Raw genomic sequence first — 15,377 nt, forward strand, 5'->3', positions numbered from 1 at the left:
TGTGTTTTAAACAGTATATTACACGTGGCAGGCAAAATGAGAAAGAAGGGCAAAATATTATGGGTAGAGGGATCAGTCTGAATGCAGAATTAAAAATATCTTCTGGGTTTGTTAAGTACAGGAGATTATTGTTTGATGACTGGTGAGAGTGGTTTCTCATCAGTAAGTAAAGCAGGACTTGGGGTTAAGGAGGTATATTTCAAGCTAGAAGGAAGTTGAAGGTGCTCACGCTGTGAGGAGTGAGCCCAGAAGAAAGGGTAATTGATAGAACAAGATCCCAGAGAACTGAAAGGGGCATAGAGTCAAGTGCAAAGATGGAGAGCATGGGACTGAGTGCAGAGGTAGAAGGCATAAGGTCGAGGACAGAGGTGGAGGCTGACCTTGCACAAGAAAAGTACAGAGGTAGAGGGAATAGGGTCAAGTACAAAGAGAACAGTGGGTTGAGTGCAGAGGTAGAGGGTGTAGGGTCAAGGGCAGAGGTAGAGGCTGGCCTTGGACAAGAAAAAAGAACAGGTCATTTTCTGGGGCAAGAGCAAAGATAAATACAGGTACAATACGGATAAGCTATGCAGGTGGTAGGGCAGAGGTTGTGAGATCTCATCCTGCCTTGTTGACCTTGATTTTCTCTATGATGTCAAATATGGAGGTGGTGGCTAAGATTTAAAAGGGCCAAGGTTGAATAGAATTGGTGAGGAAAGTGATAAATGTTTAGAATAGCCATTTAGCCAAAGAGTGTAGCTGAACAAGGACAGATTAAAGGGATGGGAAAGCCCTGAAGGCTTAGTGGCTTAATCTTGTTTGTATTGATGTCATTCTGCCCAGCAATGTTATTTTTACATGGAAAAGGTGAAATGTAACTTAATTCAGGTTTGGGGTTTGCTGGGCTGGCAAAGATGCTACATTAATTTATTCAGCTAGTATTCATTCAGGGCTGTTATGTGTCAGGTATTGTTTTAAGCTCTAGGACTACAGGAATGAGAAATTCCACCCTTTCCTTCAGGGAGTCCATGGCTGGAAAAGACAGACGCTGTGGAAGGGGAGTGCAGTGACAAAGGTACAGGGGTGTTCCAAAATGGTGAAGATTTGTTCAGAGTCAGAGGCTTGATCATGGGATCCAGAGTGGGGAAAGAAGAGGAGCCAGGGAGGAGCTAATAGAGCGGGAGAAAACAGAGGGATCCAGGAGCCAGAGATCTCTCAAAGAACTGGGAAGTGGGGGCAATGGATAGCTAGCCACAGGGGAGAGGGTTGCCTTAGTGGTAATCAGAATTTCTGAGCTGTAGTAGTCCTAGGTGAGGACAAGATCCAGCATGGAGCACTCAAGAGGAGGGACCAAACTTAGATGGAGGTGAAAGTGAATCACAAGTGCCTGATAGGTCTCTGCTGTCTGTTTCACAGAGCTACTCAGTCTTGTCTGTTTTCTCCCCTGGACTGAGGAGCAATCTCCTTCTCTTTAACTCCTACCTAATGGTATTATTTCTGCCTGTGGTAGCTGCATAGAAAATACTATTCCTCTTCTAAATAGAATCACTTCTCCCTGATTATTCACCAAATATTTGCACACCAGTTATATTCCACTTACTTTGCTAGTTACTGGAGATACAGAGGTATATAAAGCAATAGTCCCTAACTCATGATACCATCCAGGCTGGAGGGAAGACAGAGTCAGGAAGTAGAGTGAGAGTTGCAGAGGAGGGAGTAGGGTATTAAGGGATCTGAAAAGAGGAAAATCTGTGTCTGTGTGGTGGGGGAGGGGAACGGGCACCAAGGCAGAGAGTGCCACCTGAGCTGCATTCGGGGAGAGTAAGTAGGGACTATGCATGCAGAGGGGGTGTTCAGAAGTTGCGTTGTATGTAGCAACACCAAGGTAAGACATGGGTGTATTTGAGAAACTGAAGTAAGTTCAGTATGAACATGTGGCTGGAAAGTAGGCGCAGGTGTTGCTAACTAGTTTAGAAGCATTAGCCTATTTAATGGGTGTTTGGAAAGCATTCAAAGAGAATAAAAATAATAAGTGTTATTTTTTTAAAGAGAAGACTAGATTGGAGCAGGGGAGCAAAACCGTGTGTATACAGACCAGTTAAGAAAGTTCTTGAGGTAGCCCAGGTGAGAAATGATGCTAGCTTGGATGGGGTGAGGCTGGAGAGGGGGAAATAGATATATTTGAAAATTATTTAGTAGGTGGACTCTGTAGGGCTGTTGCTTTATTAGACTAGGGTAAGGTAGAGTGAGAGAGGGAGAAATCAAGAATGGGATCTTGGATTCGCATTTGGTCAGGTGATAACAGGAAGAGGAACAAGTTTGAGTAAAAAGTAATGCGTCTGTTTTACACATATTTAATTCAGGGTGACCACTGTTTTTTTTTTTTAATAATAAAAGCATCTACGACTTAATATTTTTAAGTTTATTTTTTATAGTAATCTCTACACCCAACATGGGGCTCAAATTCATGACCCCAAGATCAAGAGTTGCATGCTCTTCTGACTGAGCGAGATGCCCCATCGCTGGTTTTTTTTTTTTTTTCAGGCCAACATTTTCCAGTTTCTAAACTTTATTCTTGAAAAGCCATTGTTTATATGTGTATGTGAGTTGAGCATTGCCTTTATGCTACCTCTATGCTTTATATAGACCTGATAATGCCATTAAGCCTATTGGATTATAACTCCACAAGGACAGAGGTCACTTCTTACATCCTGGGAGTCCAAAATAGTGCCTGGCACATAGTATTTAGTAAATATTCGAATGAATGCCATTTTATTTTGCTTCCGTATTTACATGTTAGTCACTTTGAACATTAGTTCCATAAGGATAGTCTTTGCATTTCTAGTTCCTGACTCTCAGTAAGGGTTCAGTAAATGTTAGCTGTTGTTTCTGCTGTTCTCCTCCTCCTCTTCTCCTTTGTCATCATCAGCATCTATAATTTAAGTGCATTTTTACTTTTGTTAATCTTTGTCCTGGGTGTTAAACAGTGATAATTCAGGGTTTTGTTTTCTGGCAGGGAAGGGAGTCCTCAAGTTTTCGATGTTTGCATATGACTTTCAAAGGCCAGAACTCTAAGTATAAATGCTGACTGATGTAGACCTTATTTACTGTGCTTAATTTCAGATACATCTACATAATGGGAATACAGGAAAGAAATGAAAAATTGTTTTATAGAATTCTGCAAGATGATATCGAAAGTCTGATGCCAATTGTATACACACCAACAGTCGGTCTTGCCTGCTCCCAATATGGACACATCTTTAGAAGACCTAAGTAAGACTTATTTTTAAAACTGTATTTGCAAAGATTATTGTATAGGGAAAATTGCACCCCCTAGCCCCTCTTACATTTCTCTTTTATATATACAGTCTTAGGTCAACCACCTTCCCACCTCACAAAAGCTTAATTTGGACAAAAAGGGATTAATAAAAATCCAGCATGTTGATATCTTTTGTTTTTGTAGAAATAGCAACATTCATTCCTAACCTTCTGTAACTTATTTTGGTTGTTAGATCTGTGCATTTCTGTACCAAAAAAGGGGGGATGTAATCTTAATTTTCGTGGCAGATTCTCCAGAATTATCATGAATATCATTTTGATGATCTGCCCAAATTAAGAGATTCTTTCTCTCTCTCTCTCTCTCTCTCTCTCTCTTTTTTTTTTTTTTAATTTCCGTTGTTTGTTTTTTCTTTTAGAATTTGTACGAATTTTAATTTCAAATAGTTCTGGCACCTCAGCTATTTTAAGTAGAAAGAGTACTGGAATGGGCATCTACTTAAGTCTTTCAATAAGTCACTTTCTCCTTCTGAATCTGTTTTCATATGAAATAGGGATCCTAGCACCTCTCAGAGAGCAGCTGAGAAAGTCAGATGAGGAACTGATGGGACAATTCTTTACAAATTTTTGATTAATTTGTGTTTTCTTGTCATGTTCCTCTAACCTGTCCTTTTCTTCAGTCCTCACACCTTTCCCATGTTCTGCTTACACGTTGATACAAATGTACAAATTCAGACAGTGCAGGATAGCATTGACCTTCACTCTCCCCCCATCTAGCCTAGTGGTGTTTAGACCTTAATGTGCATACAGAATACCTGTGGGACTTAAAATGTTGATCCATGCCAACCTTCCTCTCCTTCCCGTTCCCAAGATTCTGCTGACAAAGAGAAAGGTCTGGAGGTCTGGATTTTAATGACCGTGGTTGGTGATGGTGCTGCAGGTATTCCCTGGAAGACCCTTGGAGAACAAACATTGTCTTGTTCTGTCCTATGTGCTGCCATCAGTTAATGAGTCTTAAGCATTTCTTTTTTTCTTTTTCTTTTTACATTTATTATTTTTGAGAGACCGAGAGAGACAGAGCACTAGTCAGGGAGGGATAGAGAGAGAGGGAGACACAAAATCCGAAGCAGGCTCCAGGCTCTGAGCCATCAGCACAGAGCCTGACGCGGGGCTCAAACTCACAAACCGTGAGATCGTGACCCGAGCCGAAGTCAGACGCTTAACTGACTGAGCCATCCAGGCGCCCCAAGTCTTAAGCATTTCTTATGTTAACCCAGCTGTTCAGCTCTTTTACATTTCTTTTTCATTTAGAATAGTGTTTCTCAATCCAGATGAAAGGATTAAGATAAAGTTAAAAAACACTGATGCCTAGGCCCCACCCTAGAGATTCTGATTCATTCAATCTGGAGTTGGGCCTCTGTGTAGGTATTTCATAAAAGCTCTTGCTGTGGTTCTGATGTGTACCCAGCACTCAGAACGGACTCGAAGCATAAAGAGCATGGTTTTTGGGTGAGGACAGGTACTATGTGTCCATTATGCAGTATAGTGCTGCAGGGGTGTTTTTTTGTTTTTTGTTTTTGCATTGAAGATCATCAGTAAATCTTGGTTGTTTAATTGACCTAAACTCCAGGCCAGTTAAATCAGGATCTCTGGAGGTAGGACCCCTGGCATTTTTTTAAAAAGTTGATCAGACAACTCTGTTAAGCAGCTGTAGTTGAGAAACTGTTTAAACTGATTTGAGATGGGATAGTAATGCCAAAGCTGAGATAGGTACCAATGAGAAAGTTAAGTGTAAGAACCAGTTTGAAGGCACTGGGGACCTGTTGACCCTCACATCTGCCAGACTCATTTTCTACAACCTATGTTTCTCCCCCATCCCCTTCTCCCTACCTCTCTTGCTTTTTAAAAATCTGGATTATTTATCTCAATTGGATAACAATACGCTGTGTGTTTAAAATAACTTTTCACTTTTTCCTAATGCTTCAAGGACATCCTCTTTTGTGTGAAGTTATTTACTGTAGTTTTCTTCTCTCCCTTCCTGCTGCTTCATATTTCAAATTTTCAGTTTTAGTGAGTTTGAATCAGAGTGTATGTAGCTTTATTATGCTCTCCTGCATTAGTGGTTTATTTTTGTACTGCCTTTTACTGGAGGTGTCTGGAGTTTATTTGAACATGAGATGTGGAAACATTCCTTCTTGGGTAACACCATCACATGGTGTAATAATCATCTTTGTTGCAGCTACTGTGTGAGCAATGCAATTATAGTTTGAAATAGTTGAAAATGTTTGAAAATAATCCAGTGTGATTTAGCAAAATCTGCTTGGAAATGATACTGTGTCTTGATGTTTTATTACAATATCTAAATATTCCAATTATGAACAAAAACTTAGTAGAAAGCAAAAAACTGTTGTGAAATGCAAAGGTGTTTTTGTTCTGTTGCAGGGGATTATTTATTTCAATCTCAGACAGAGGTCATGTTAGATCAATTGTGGATAACTGGCCAGAAAATCATGTTAAGGTACTAATAGCACAACCTTCCTCTTCACAATGTATTTTCTTTCTTTGTAAGTTATCTGAATTTCCAAGAACAGTTTTCATTGTTGCTCTGATTTACTTTGCATTTACATACATGCAGATTTAGTGCCCTGAGGAGATCTGGATAGTAATACTTACAAAATGGGTGACCAGTACGGAGTTTACCCTGGGAAAGATTTTGAAACTAGTTCACACTGTGAACCTGTCACTACCACTGGTGTTTCTTGCCTTCTTTTTATTCCTTTTCTGTTTCAATTAATGTTATTGCCGGTAGAGAAAATACATTAAATGCCATAAAAAACTTTCATTTTGGTGGGTGGTGAGAGGATTTATTACGCCTTTTTTCTTCTAAATCCCAGGTAGATTTAGATCCGTAGCAAATATAAAACTCTTTGAGTTTCAATTGTAATAGATATAAATTTTCATCAGTCTGGCTGTCTTTCATAGAACAAAATCTGATGACTTATTAAGATCTTTTGGTAGGCTTTAGTGCTTATTATAGGCAGTAACCTTACTTGCCTTTATAACATGTCTTCCTCACCAAAATAATCTTTAATGAATAATTATTAGTTGTAGTAATCTAGAAAAAATTTGGTCAGATAATTACTCACAGTATCATCTTAAAACTTGGTAGGTATATTTTGTATTCTAGATCTCCCCTCAAGCCCCCACACACTGTTGCTAAGGTTTTTCTTGTTTGGCCTACATTATTGTGTGGGAGTAGCATATTCATTTCTAAACTTGATTTTCTCTTCTGGTTAATCTCTGTCCGAAGTTTGCCTGCCTGTCCCTGGTTTAGTCTTTGTGAAGATATATAAGTTGACTCTCCAGTCAGAAGCATTCTGTTCCTAAACCAAAGACAGAGGAAAATCAGACCTAGTTCATTCTCATTTTTATACCTAGATTCTAAAGTCCTACAGTTTTAAGTATGCTTGGTTGGTTTATGTTGGAAGTTAATCAAGAAACAATTTTGTTTTTAAAAGAGTGAAAATATACGAAGAGACTCTTTTTTTCAAATGCTTTAGTACCCCATTTTTGGCAACTTTTAATTTATATGTATTTTTTGTAATTAAGGCCGTTGTGGTGACTGATGGAGAGAGAATTCTGGGTCTTGGAGATCTGGGTGTGTATGGAATGGGGATCCCAGTAGGAAAACTCTGTTTGTATACAGCTTGTGCTGGAATACGGCCTGATAGATGCCTGCCTGTGTGTATTGATGTAGGAACTGATAATCCAGTGAGTAAAATAATTTTTCCCCTTTGATCTTTCTCTCATATTTAAAAAACAAAAGTTTTATTATATTCTTCTTTTGAAGATAATAGAAGATGGGAAAATGTTGTGATTAAAGCTAGTCTCTCTTGAACTGTGCTTTTGATATTTATACAGATAACAGTAAATTAAGCCTATTAAGAGATTCTTGAAGAAAATGTAATGAATTTTTAAAAATTACGATAGTAATTTTTTTATTTTGCAATTTTTGCTTTATAGAGTATGTTTAAACTGGTGACGTAACAAAATGATTTTATTTTTACATTTGGTCTATTTTGTAGGCACTCTTAAAAGATCCGTTTTACATGGGCTTATATCAGAAAAGAGATCGATCACAGCGCTATGATGACCTGATTGATGAGTTTATGAAAGCCATTACCGACAGGTATTTTTTAAAAGGTTGAGTAAATGGAAGAATCTTTAATTAATAAAAGAAAGGAACCACAGTTTTCTTTTCCTTTACCTCTTTTGAAGATGGGTACAAGGAGATTAAATATTTGAGAATTTGGGTTCTGTTCTGCCTGCTTAGATTCTGATGCTGGTGACACCCTTTATACTCTGCCTTGCTTTCCTGAGTTATTGGAGCTGCTGTAGGAAGTCTGTATTCCCTGCTTCTGCCAGACCCTCCTGTCCAGTTCTCCCACCCCTTGGCCTCCGGGCTCACTTGCACCGTTCCTGGGACTCTCGCGCAGCTTTTGGGTTTTAAACTTGCTGATCTGGGGTGCGGGTGGCTCAGCCAGTTGAGCATCAGACTTCAGCTCAGGTCATGATCCTCGTGGTTGACGAGTTTGAGCCCTGGGTCGGGCTCTGTGCTGACAACTCAGAACCTGGAGCCTGCTTCGGATTCTGTGTCTCCCTGTCTCTCTGCCCCAACCCTGCTCATTCTCTCTGTCTCTCAAAAATAAATAAATGTTAAAAAAATTTTAAAAATAATTTGCTGATAATTGGGGCTCCTGGGTGGCTCAGTCCGTTAAGCACTTGACTTCAGCTCAAGTCATGATCTCATGGTTCATGAGTTCGGGCCCAGCATCTGGTTCTCGGCTGTCAGATCTTCTGTCGGCCTCTCTCTCTGCCCCTCCCCTACTTGCGCTCTCTCTCTCCCTCTCTTTCCTTCTCAAATAAATAAACATTGAAAAAGAATAATAAATTTGCTGACCATTGCTCCTCCTGTCTCTCCACCTCTGCAGCATCTGACCAGGTTTTCTACTCCTTCATCTTTGAAATTCTCTCTTCTCTCGATTACTGAAAGGCTTTCCTAACTTGGTCTTTCTCCCACCTTCCTGTCTTTTGTCATCTGTACTGGTTCTTCTTGCTCTCTTCTATTAAGTGGGGATACATTCATAGTTCTTTTCTCTTTGAGTCATGTAAGCCATGACCTTCAGGCATGTGACTCCTGAACTTACCTCTAGTCCCACCTCTCTCTGAGGCCTGCATTTCTAACATCCCATCGAGACATTTTGTTGCTACTTCATATTTGTGTCCAAAACCACTCCTTCCCTTAGCAAGCTGCCTGTTTTCTCTTTAGCCAGCTTCTATTAATGGCAGCAACATTTACCTTCTGGCCAAAACTTTGCTTTTGTTCTTATCTTTGACTCTTCCCTCCTTCTCCATCAGCCCTCTATAGTGTCTCAGTCCTCAGACCCAGGTGGTACTACAACGTAAATGCCTGAGAGATACGTCTCCTCTTTTCCATTGCCACAGCCTTTCTGCACATCCTCATCTCTCTCCGGGGGGCTTCTAAACCTTCCTTCAGTTTCTCTCCTCTCCATTTCATCTCCACCTTATCTCTCTGCTACTCTTTTATTATTTTTTTTTTTAATTTTTTTTTTTTTTTAATTTTTGAGAGAGAGAAAGACAGAGTACAAGGAGGGGAGGGGCAGAGAGAGAGGGAGACACAGAATCTGAAGCAGGCTCCAGGCTCCGAGCTGTCAGCATAGGGCCCAACGTGGGACTCGAACCCACCAGCCTGGAGATCATAACCTGAGCCGAAGTCGGCTGCTTGACTGAGCCACCCAGGCTCCCTCTGCTAATCTTTTAAAAATGTGCACTTCATCATGTCATTCTTTTGCTTGACATCTCTCAGTAGTTTCCTGTTGTTTGGGGTAAAGTTCAAACTCTTTATGATACTAGCCCTGCCCTACCTTTTAAATTGCTAGTACATAGAAGATACTAAAAATTAATGCCTTTCCCTAGTCAAAGTTGACATATCTAAAACTAAACGTTTCATCTTCCCGCAAATTGCCACCTCCTCCCTGTCTCCTCACTTCGCTACCTTGGACAATAAATAGTACCTTCGTAGTCATCCAGATTGCTTTGGCATTTTAATGGCGTTTCCCTGACTTCCCAGGTGGCCCTTATCAAGTTCTTTTTGCTCATTCTAATGTCTTAAAATTGTCCCTTTAACTTCCCGTGGTTTTTCCTTCAGATTCTCTTGTCCTTATACCATAGTAGCCTCCTGGCTGCTTCCTGCTTCTCCACACACCAGTGTGTGTTACACGTCACTGGCAGGTCTGTCCTTCCTAACGGGTCTTCCCTTGCCTGCAGCCTTCAGTGATTTTACCTTGGATCCACAACAAAGTGTCATTCTCTGATTGTGCATTTAGGATTCTCCCTTATCTGGCCCCAGCCTACCTTAACCAACTTCTTATTCTTTCATATAAACCCTGAAATATATAGCCTGATTGTTGACAATTCAGGTTCACCAAAACACACCTTGTTTTCCTTCCTGCTTCTTTACTTTTTGTTCTTTCAGGGCCCAAATGAAGTCTCCTCGCCTCTTCAAGCCTTCCCTTACCCCATCTCACCAAGACGATTGATGTCTTTTTTTTTTTGAATGCCAGTGAACTCGTACAGAAATTATTTTTTAATTTCTTATTTAATATAAACTCTTCCTTAATATACTCTCCTGTGTTGCTGTTTAACTGCTAGTACAGTGAGAATATACATGTCAAATAGATACTTTATGAGACTCAGAGGTAAAATCCCTTTCTTTTTAGGAAGTTATTTCATGCTTGTATGTGCTTGGTAACACTTGGATATAGTTTATGCCAGTGACTATCCCATAGGTCCACCTCATAAATTTTTCTGAATGAGTAGTAGATTTCTACATTTCGACTCCAGTTTTTCACAGGCTCTCTGAAAATTGCCAGGTGCCCATTTAAGGGATACATTATTTTTAAATGGGATGATAAAGACTATTAGAAAAGCTATCTAATGGTGGTATTTTCAACACAGCCATTATGGGTTTTGCTGTTTTTAGATATGGACAGAACACACTTATTCAGTTTGAAGACTTTGGAAATCATAATGCATTCAGATTCTTGAGAAAATATCGAGAAAAGTATTGCACCTTCAATGATGATATTCAAGGTAAAGCAAAAAGAAAACCTTAGGTTTTTGACCCCCTACTTTCTTTAAAGGTTTTTAACATGCCCCTTTTTTATTCTAAGAAATCTTTCTTTTCCGCACAGGGACGGCTGCAGTAGCTTTAGCAGGTCTTCTCGCAGCACAAAAAGTTATTGGGAAGTCGTTCTCAGAACACAAAATCTTATTTCTTGGAGCAGGAGAGGTAAGTTTTTGTAAGCTTTTAGAGTTTAAAATCAACATCGTCCTTTAGAATTGGCAAATGGGGCATAATGAACTTTTCATTTTGTTGAGATCTTGTGTGAATTGAAGATCTCTATTATAAAGTAGATCATTTAAAATATGATTAGAGAGAATATTATAGCAAATCAACTTTTGTGTGGTTTATTAGAGAAGAATAAACCAAATATTCCTCATAACACATAATCCTCATATATAAAGTAACTCAAGCATTGTGCCTTACCTTCATCTTTAATTTTAAAATTTGTATTTTGTTGGACAGGCTGCTCTTGGGATTGCAAATCTCATCGTTATGGCCATGGTAGAAAATGGCCTCTCAGAAGAAGAGGCACAAAAGAAAATTTGGATGGTTGACAAGTTTGGTTTATTATGTAAGGTAAGGTAATTAAATCTTGGAGAAGCAAAAGAATGTTGTTACAATGGTGTTTTTAGTTTGATTTTTAAAATATTACCAATTCTTAAAATACTGTATTGCACTGAACTGTCCAGATTGTACCAATTGGGGACCTTCCAGTATATTCTCAACAGAAATCCTCCCATGTTTTTTTGTTTTTAAGTTTATTTATTTTGAGAGAGGGAAAGAGAGTTCATGCTCGTGAGTGGGGGGAGTACAGAGAGAGAGAGAGAGGGAGAGAATCCCAAGCAGGCTCTACGCTGTCAGCACGGAGCCCAACGTGGGGCTTGATCCCAGGAACTGTGAGATTGTGACCTAAGCTGAAATCAAGATTTGGATGTTTGACTGAGCCACCCAGGTGCCTCCAGTCTACTTTTTGTCTTTTATAAAGACTCTTGCTTTTTATTTAAATCATAATCTCCATGTTGGCATGGACATTTTCTTTCTTGCTTTGTTCTCTGAGTCTTAAGAAAGCAAGTAGCCATACAAATAAGATTGTACTTGACCTTTCTAAACTAGGCTTTATATGGGAACTCAGAAGTTTCTAATTAAATTGTTAGCAGGACATCTGACATTTGAGCAGAAATTCTTTAACCATTTGGAGATCATAATCCCTTGTAGCAGTCTAACAGATGTCCACGGAAGTTTTCTTGAAGCCAGTTCATGGATAATAAGAAGCTTCTATCCCAGATTAATTTAGTATCCTTTGGACCTGCCTGCCTTCCTAGCATTGATTGCCATTTTTAGTAGCTTAAGAAATGCCTTGTATCTTATACTGTGTAACACATTATAATGTAGGTAAACTGTTTCATAGTTGAACCTGTCCAGTACACAATGCTATTGTATTTTTGTTATATATAATGACATACCTCAGTTACTTGAAATACATATCTTTGGAGCAAGTTTATTTCCGTGTGCTTTGTTTCAGTTCTGAAATCTTGCCTTCTTAATTAGTGCTCACAACTATTCGTACAAAAAATAAAATGAAGAAGTGTATGAATGAAAAGTTTTGAGTGCTTAAATTATACATAATTTTAAATAGTAGTTTAAAATGCAGCAGACGTTGTGGTAAGACTCTACAGGTATTATGTCATTTAATCTTCTCAAAAATTCTGTGAAATTTTACAGATGAGGAAACTGCGGTTTGAAAGGGCAGGTGACTTTTCCAAGGTCATCAATTTAAGTTGTGTGTAAGAGTCGCATCCGAGCAGCCTGTGAGGCCTGTGCTCTTAACCATTGGACTGTGCTGCCTCCCAAGTGAGCTGTAGCCACCGTATTTGCTTATATATCAAATACAAGGATTATAAACCTTGTGCTTTTAGAAAGCTGTTGGCAGAATACATATTTTTACTGGTACCCAGTTTGATGCTTCTTTTTGCGGTGTTGGTTTTCACAGATGTTTTGTGATTCTTTTTAATAAACAAGTGAGCTCAAGAATGAATATGGTATTGGTTAGCACCAGTGAGAATCCCTCTATATCCACAAGTTCAAAGTCTATTTTTCTTTTAGGGTGTGTGGATAGCTTGACCTATGTGTAAAACACATAGGTGTCCAGTCTCTCTTGGTGACCCAAACACTGCCCTCCTTATTGAGACTTTGAGAGTTTCCCGTTGAACCCCCATAGTGGAGAGTGAGCACAGGAAGCCACTGTTCTGAAAACCTGGATCTGTTGAGGCTAGATGTCAGTCCTTTAATTAACTTCCCAGCCAACTGATGGCGGTGTGTTGCTTTTCCCAAACCTTGCTAGTTCTTCTCTGGGGCTGTTCTGGAATTCTGATGCAAAGTTTCACCTCTGCGGCAGGGTCTTCTCTTGTGCCAAAATAAGGGTATGGATTTCTCAGCCTGGTTGGTTTTTGCATTCTATGTGTTTTTGCCTGCTTTCGATACTGAGAAATTCTTCAATGTTCTGGTTTGTCAGTGGTACCTCTGGTGGCCTTGTAATACTACTAAGGATTTCATTGTTCTAGTTTTTGGCCTGGGATTCGTGGAGGAAAGCATGTTCTTAATTCAGCCATCCTGAGCCAGAATTCCCTGTTCATCTTGCTTCAGAACTCTTGTTAGCACAACTAGTCCATGATGTCTAGATTCATAAAAGCTCTGAAACCCCAAAGTTTTTTCTGAAATTGGTAACAGATCTGACAGACTTGAACTTACCTGGTAGCAAAACCAGAGAGGGTATTGGTAGTACTGTTCATAAGTGTTGTTCACTTTGGGGTGTCCATGGTGGGAAGATTTGTAATATTTGCTATATTACCATAATACGTTTCTAAAATGTGAAAAATTCTGAATTCCAAAATGCGTCTAACCCGGATAGGGTATTATAAGCCTTTGTGCCATATTGGATTTAGAAGCACTTAACAAAGTAAATGAGTTTTTGAGAGGGACTAGGAAGTTTCTGATTATGACAAGATTGGATTTATGTTTTATATGTGGGTTTTGTGGACACTGCAAAGATAGAATTGCAAGATAGAGGTTGAAGAGGAAAGTAAATGAGAATGAAAAGACATTCGTATTATAGAAACAATATGTGACTCATAATGATGTCTTTTCGATTAATTCTCAGTAAGCATTTACTAAAAAATACTGTATTTTTCCCAAAAATTCAGGGACGAAAAGCTAAAATCGAGAGTCATCAGGAGCCCTTTGCTCACTCAGCCCCGGAGCATATACCTGATACTTTTGAAGATGCAGTAAACATACTCAAGCCTTCAGCTATAATTGGTAAGTGGAGTTGTTGACAAATCATTGTATCACTTAACTCTATGTTGCTGGGCATATCTATCACGCAAGAGCACTAAAAATGAAATGACCCATTTTATTTAGCTTTCAGCATATAATGTTTTTTTTTCTGTGGTAGCCTTTTGGTCATAGTGTGTAAAGTTCAGTTAACAGATGTTGCTTGTACTTTTAAGTGCTCGAAGCTGTGCGATTTATCATGCTTTGCTTTTAGAGTTGGTGTGACTGACCGCTGCACTCAAAACCTGAAAAAAGACCAAGGTCACCTGACAGACTGAACCAAGAAAGTCCTATGCAGAGTCAAAGCTTTGCATTGGCAACAAAGCAGAAAGCTTTGGTACGTTTTGAAAGTCAGGCATTGCATAGCTGACATCCGACTATGCCGGAATGGCACTGAGTTCATAGCAGAAAATGTAAAAGTCTTTTTTTTTTTTAAGTTTATTTATTTATTTTGAGAGAGAGACAGAGAGAGAAAACACGAGGGGTTGGGGCAGAGAGAGAGAGAGATTGACAGTATCCCAAGCAGGCTCCACGCCATCTGTGCAGAGCCTGACTTGGGGCTCAAACTCATGAACTGTGAGATCATGGCCTGAGCCAAGATCAAGAGTCGGATGCTTAACTGACTGAACCACCCAGGTGCCCCGAAAATGTAAAAGTTTTTAAAAGAGGAGCAATTTCATTTTGTATACAGCTGTAAGATTTGAATCTATAATTTTTAAATAATTTTATCACTTTCTTGAAGAGGCCCTGTAGAATTTTGAATAGTAAACCAGTCACAAACAGTAAGTTTCTATGGCCATTAGCTTCTTCATTGATTAGAACTCATAATTGTTTTAGAGCAAGAGGACATCTTGAAGATCATCCAACTTCTCTCAAAACCCTATATGGAAACCTAAGAATCTGTCCATTCAGTCTATCTCTGGAGGGTCAAGAAAACAAAAATTTTAAAGGTTTAATTATTTTAGAACTCACGGACTCCTCAAAATATGTTCACACACCTCCACATGGAGAAACACTGAATATAAATTCCTATTGTACATAGGAAAGACAAGCACGGAGATGTTAAACAACCTGCCCAAGATTTGTGAATATTTCATATATCCAGGAGTGACAGAGCAGGTGCTAAAACTTTGGTATCCAGATCAATATTTCTCTTTATTACATATCAGTTTATAAAACAGAATTGAAAATTAATTATTTTGACTATTGAAGTCTCTTTACTGGATGAACTGGAAGAGTACTCAGCTGAGGCACTGCTTGGTCATCCCCAGCGTCCTGTCATGGGCCGGGTCCTCCTCTGTAACACTGCATACTTGTTGGCACCTGTTACAGGTTTTCTCATTTTCTCTTTACTTGTTTTTTTTCTCAATTATAAGCCGCGTTATACTCATTTTTATATCCCAGAGGCCTAATACAGTATAGGAGCTTAATAAAAAGGCCATTAAATTCCATCAAGAAAATAGATTGCTTTAGTCAAGATGATTTGGTATCCCTTCTGAATTTCTGGTATTTTGTAATGAATACCGGAGTTTGAAAGTTTAACATTTGAGATGCAAGTTTTTATCTTTTTAAAATTCATTTGTAA

General features: G+C 39.0%; 1 protein-coding gene across 2 annotated transcripts in view; it reads left to right on the top strand.

The window, feature by feature from the left end:
- ME2 (malic enzyme 2) overlaps positions 1-15,377 on the top strand; it is a 52,139-nt gene that overhangs the window by 17,826 nt on the left and 18,936 nt on the right. For both annotated transcript variants that reach the window (XM_027068977.2, XM_053205682.1), the window contains 8 exons: positions 3,103-3,252; positions 5,698-5,773; positions 6,865-7,026; positions 7,341-7,444; positions 10,319-10,428; positions 10,530-10,627; positions 10,925-11,038; positions 13,663-13,777. In XM_027068977.2, coding sequence (XP_026924778.1) covers positions 3,103-3,252; positions 5,698-5,773; positions 6,865-7,026; positions 7,341-7,444; positions 10,319-10,428; positions 10,530-10,627; positions 10,925-11,038; positions 13,663-13,777 — 929 coding nt within the window. The remainder of the gene's footprint in view (positions 1-3,102; positions 3,253-5,697; positions 5,774-6,864; positions 7,027-7,340; positions 7,445-10,318; positions 10,429-10,529; positions 10,628-10,924; positions 11,039-13,662; positions 13,778-15,377) is intronic.

This window comes from Acinonyx jubatus, chromosome D3 (genome assembly GCF_027475565.1).
Source record: "Acinonyx jubatus isolate Ajub_Pintada_27869175 chromosome D3, VMU_Ajub_asm_v1.0, whole genome shotgun sequence".
NCBI classification, from domain to species: domain Eukaryota; kingdom Metazoa; phylum Chordata; class Mammalia; order Carnivora; family Felidae; genus Acinonyx; species Acinonyx jubatus.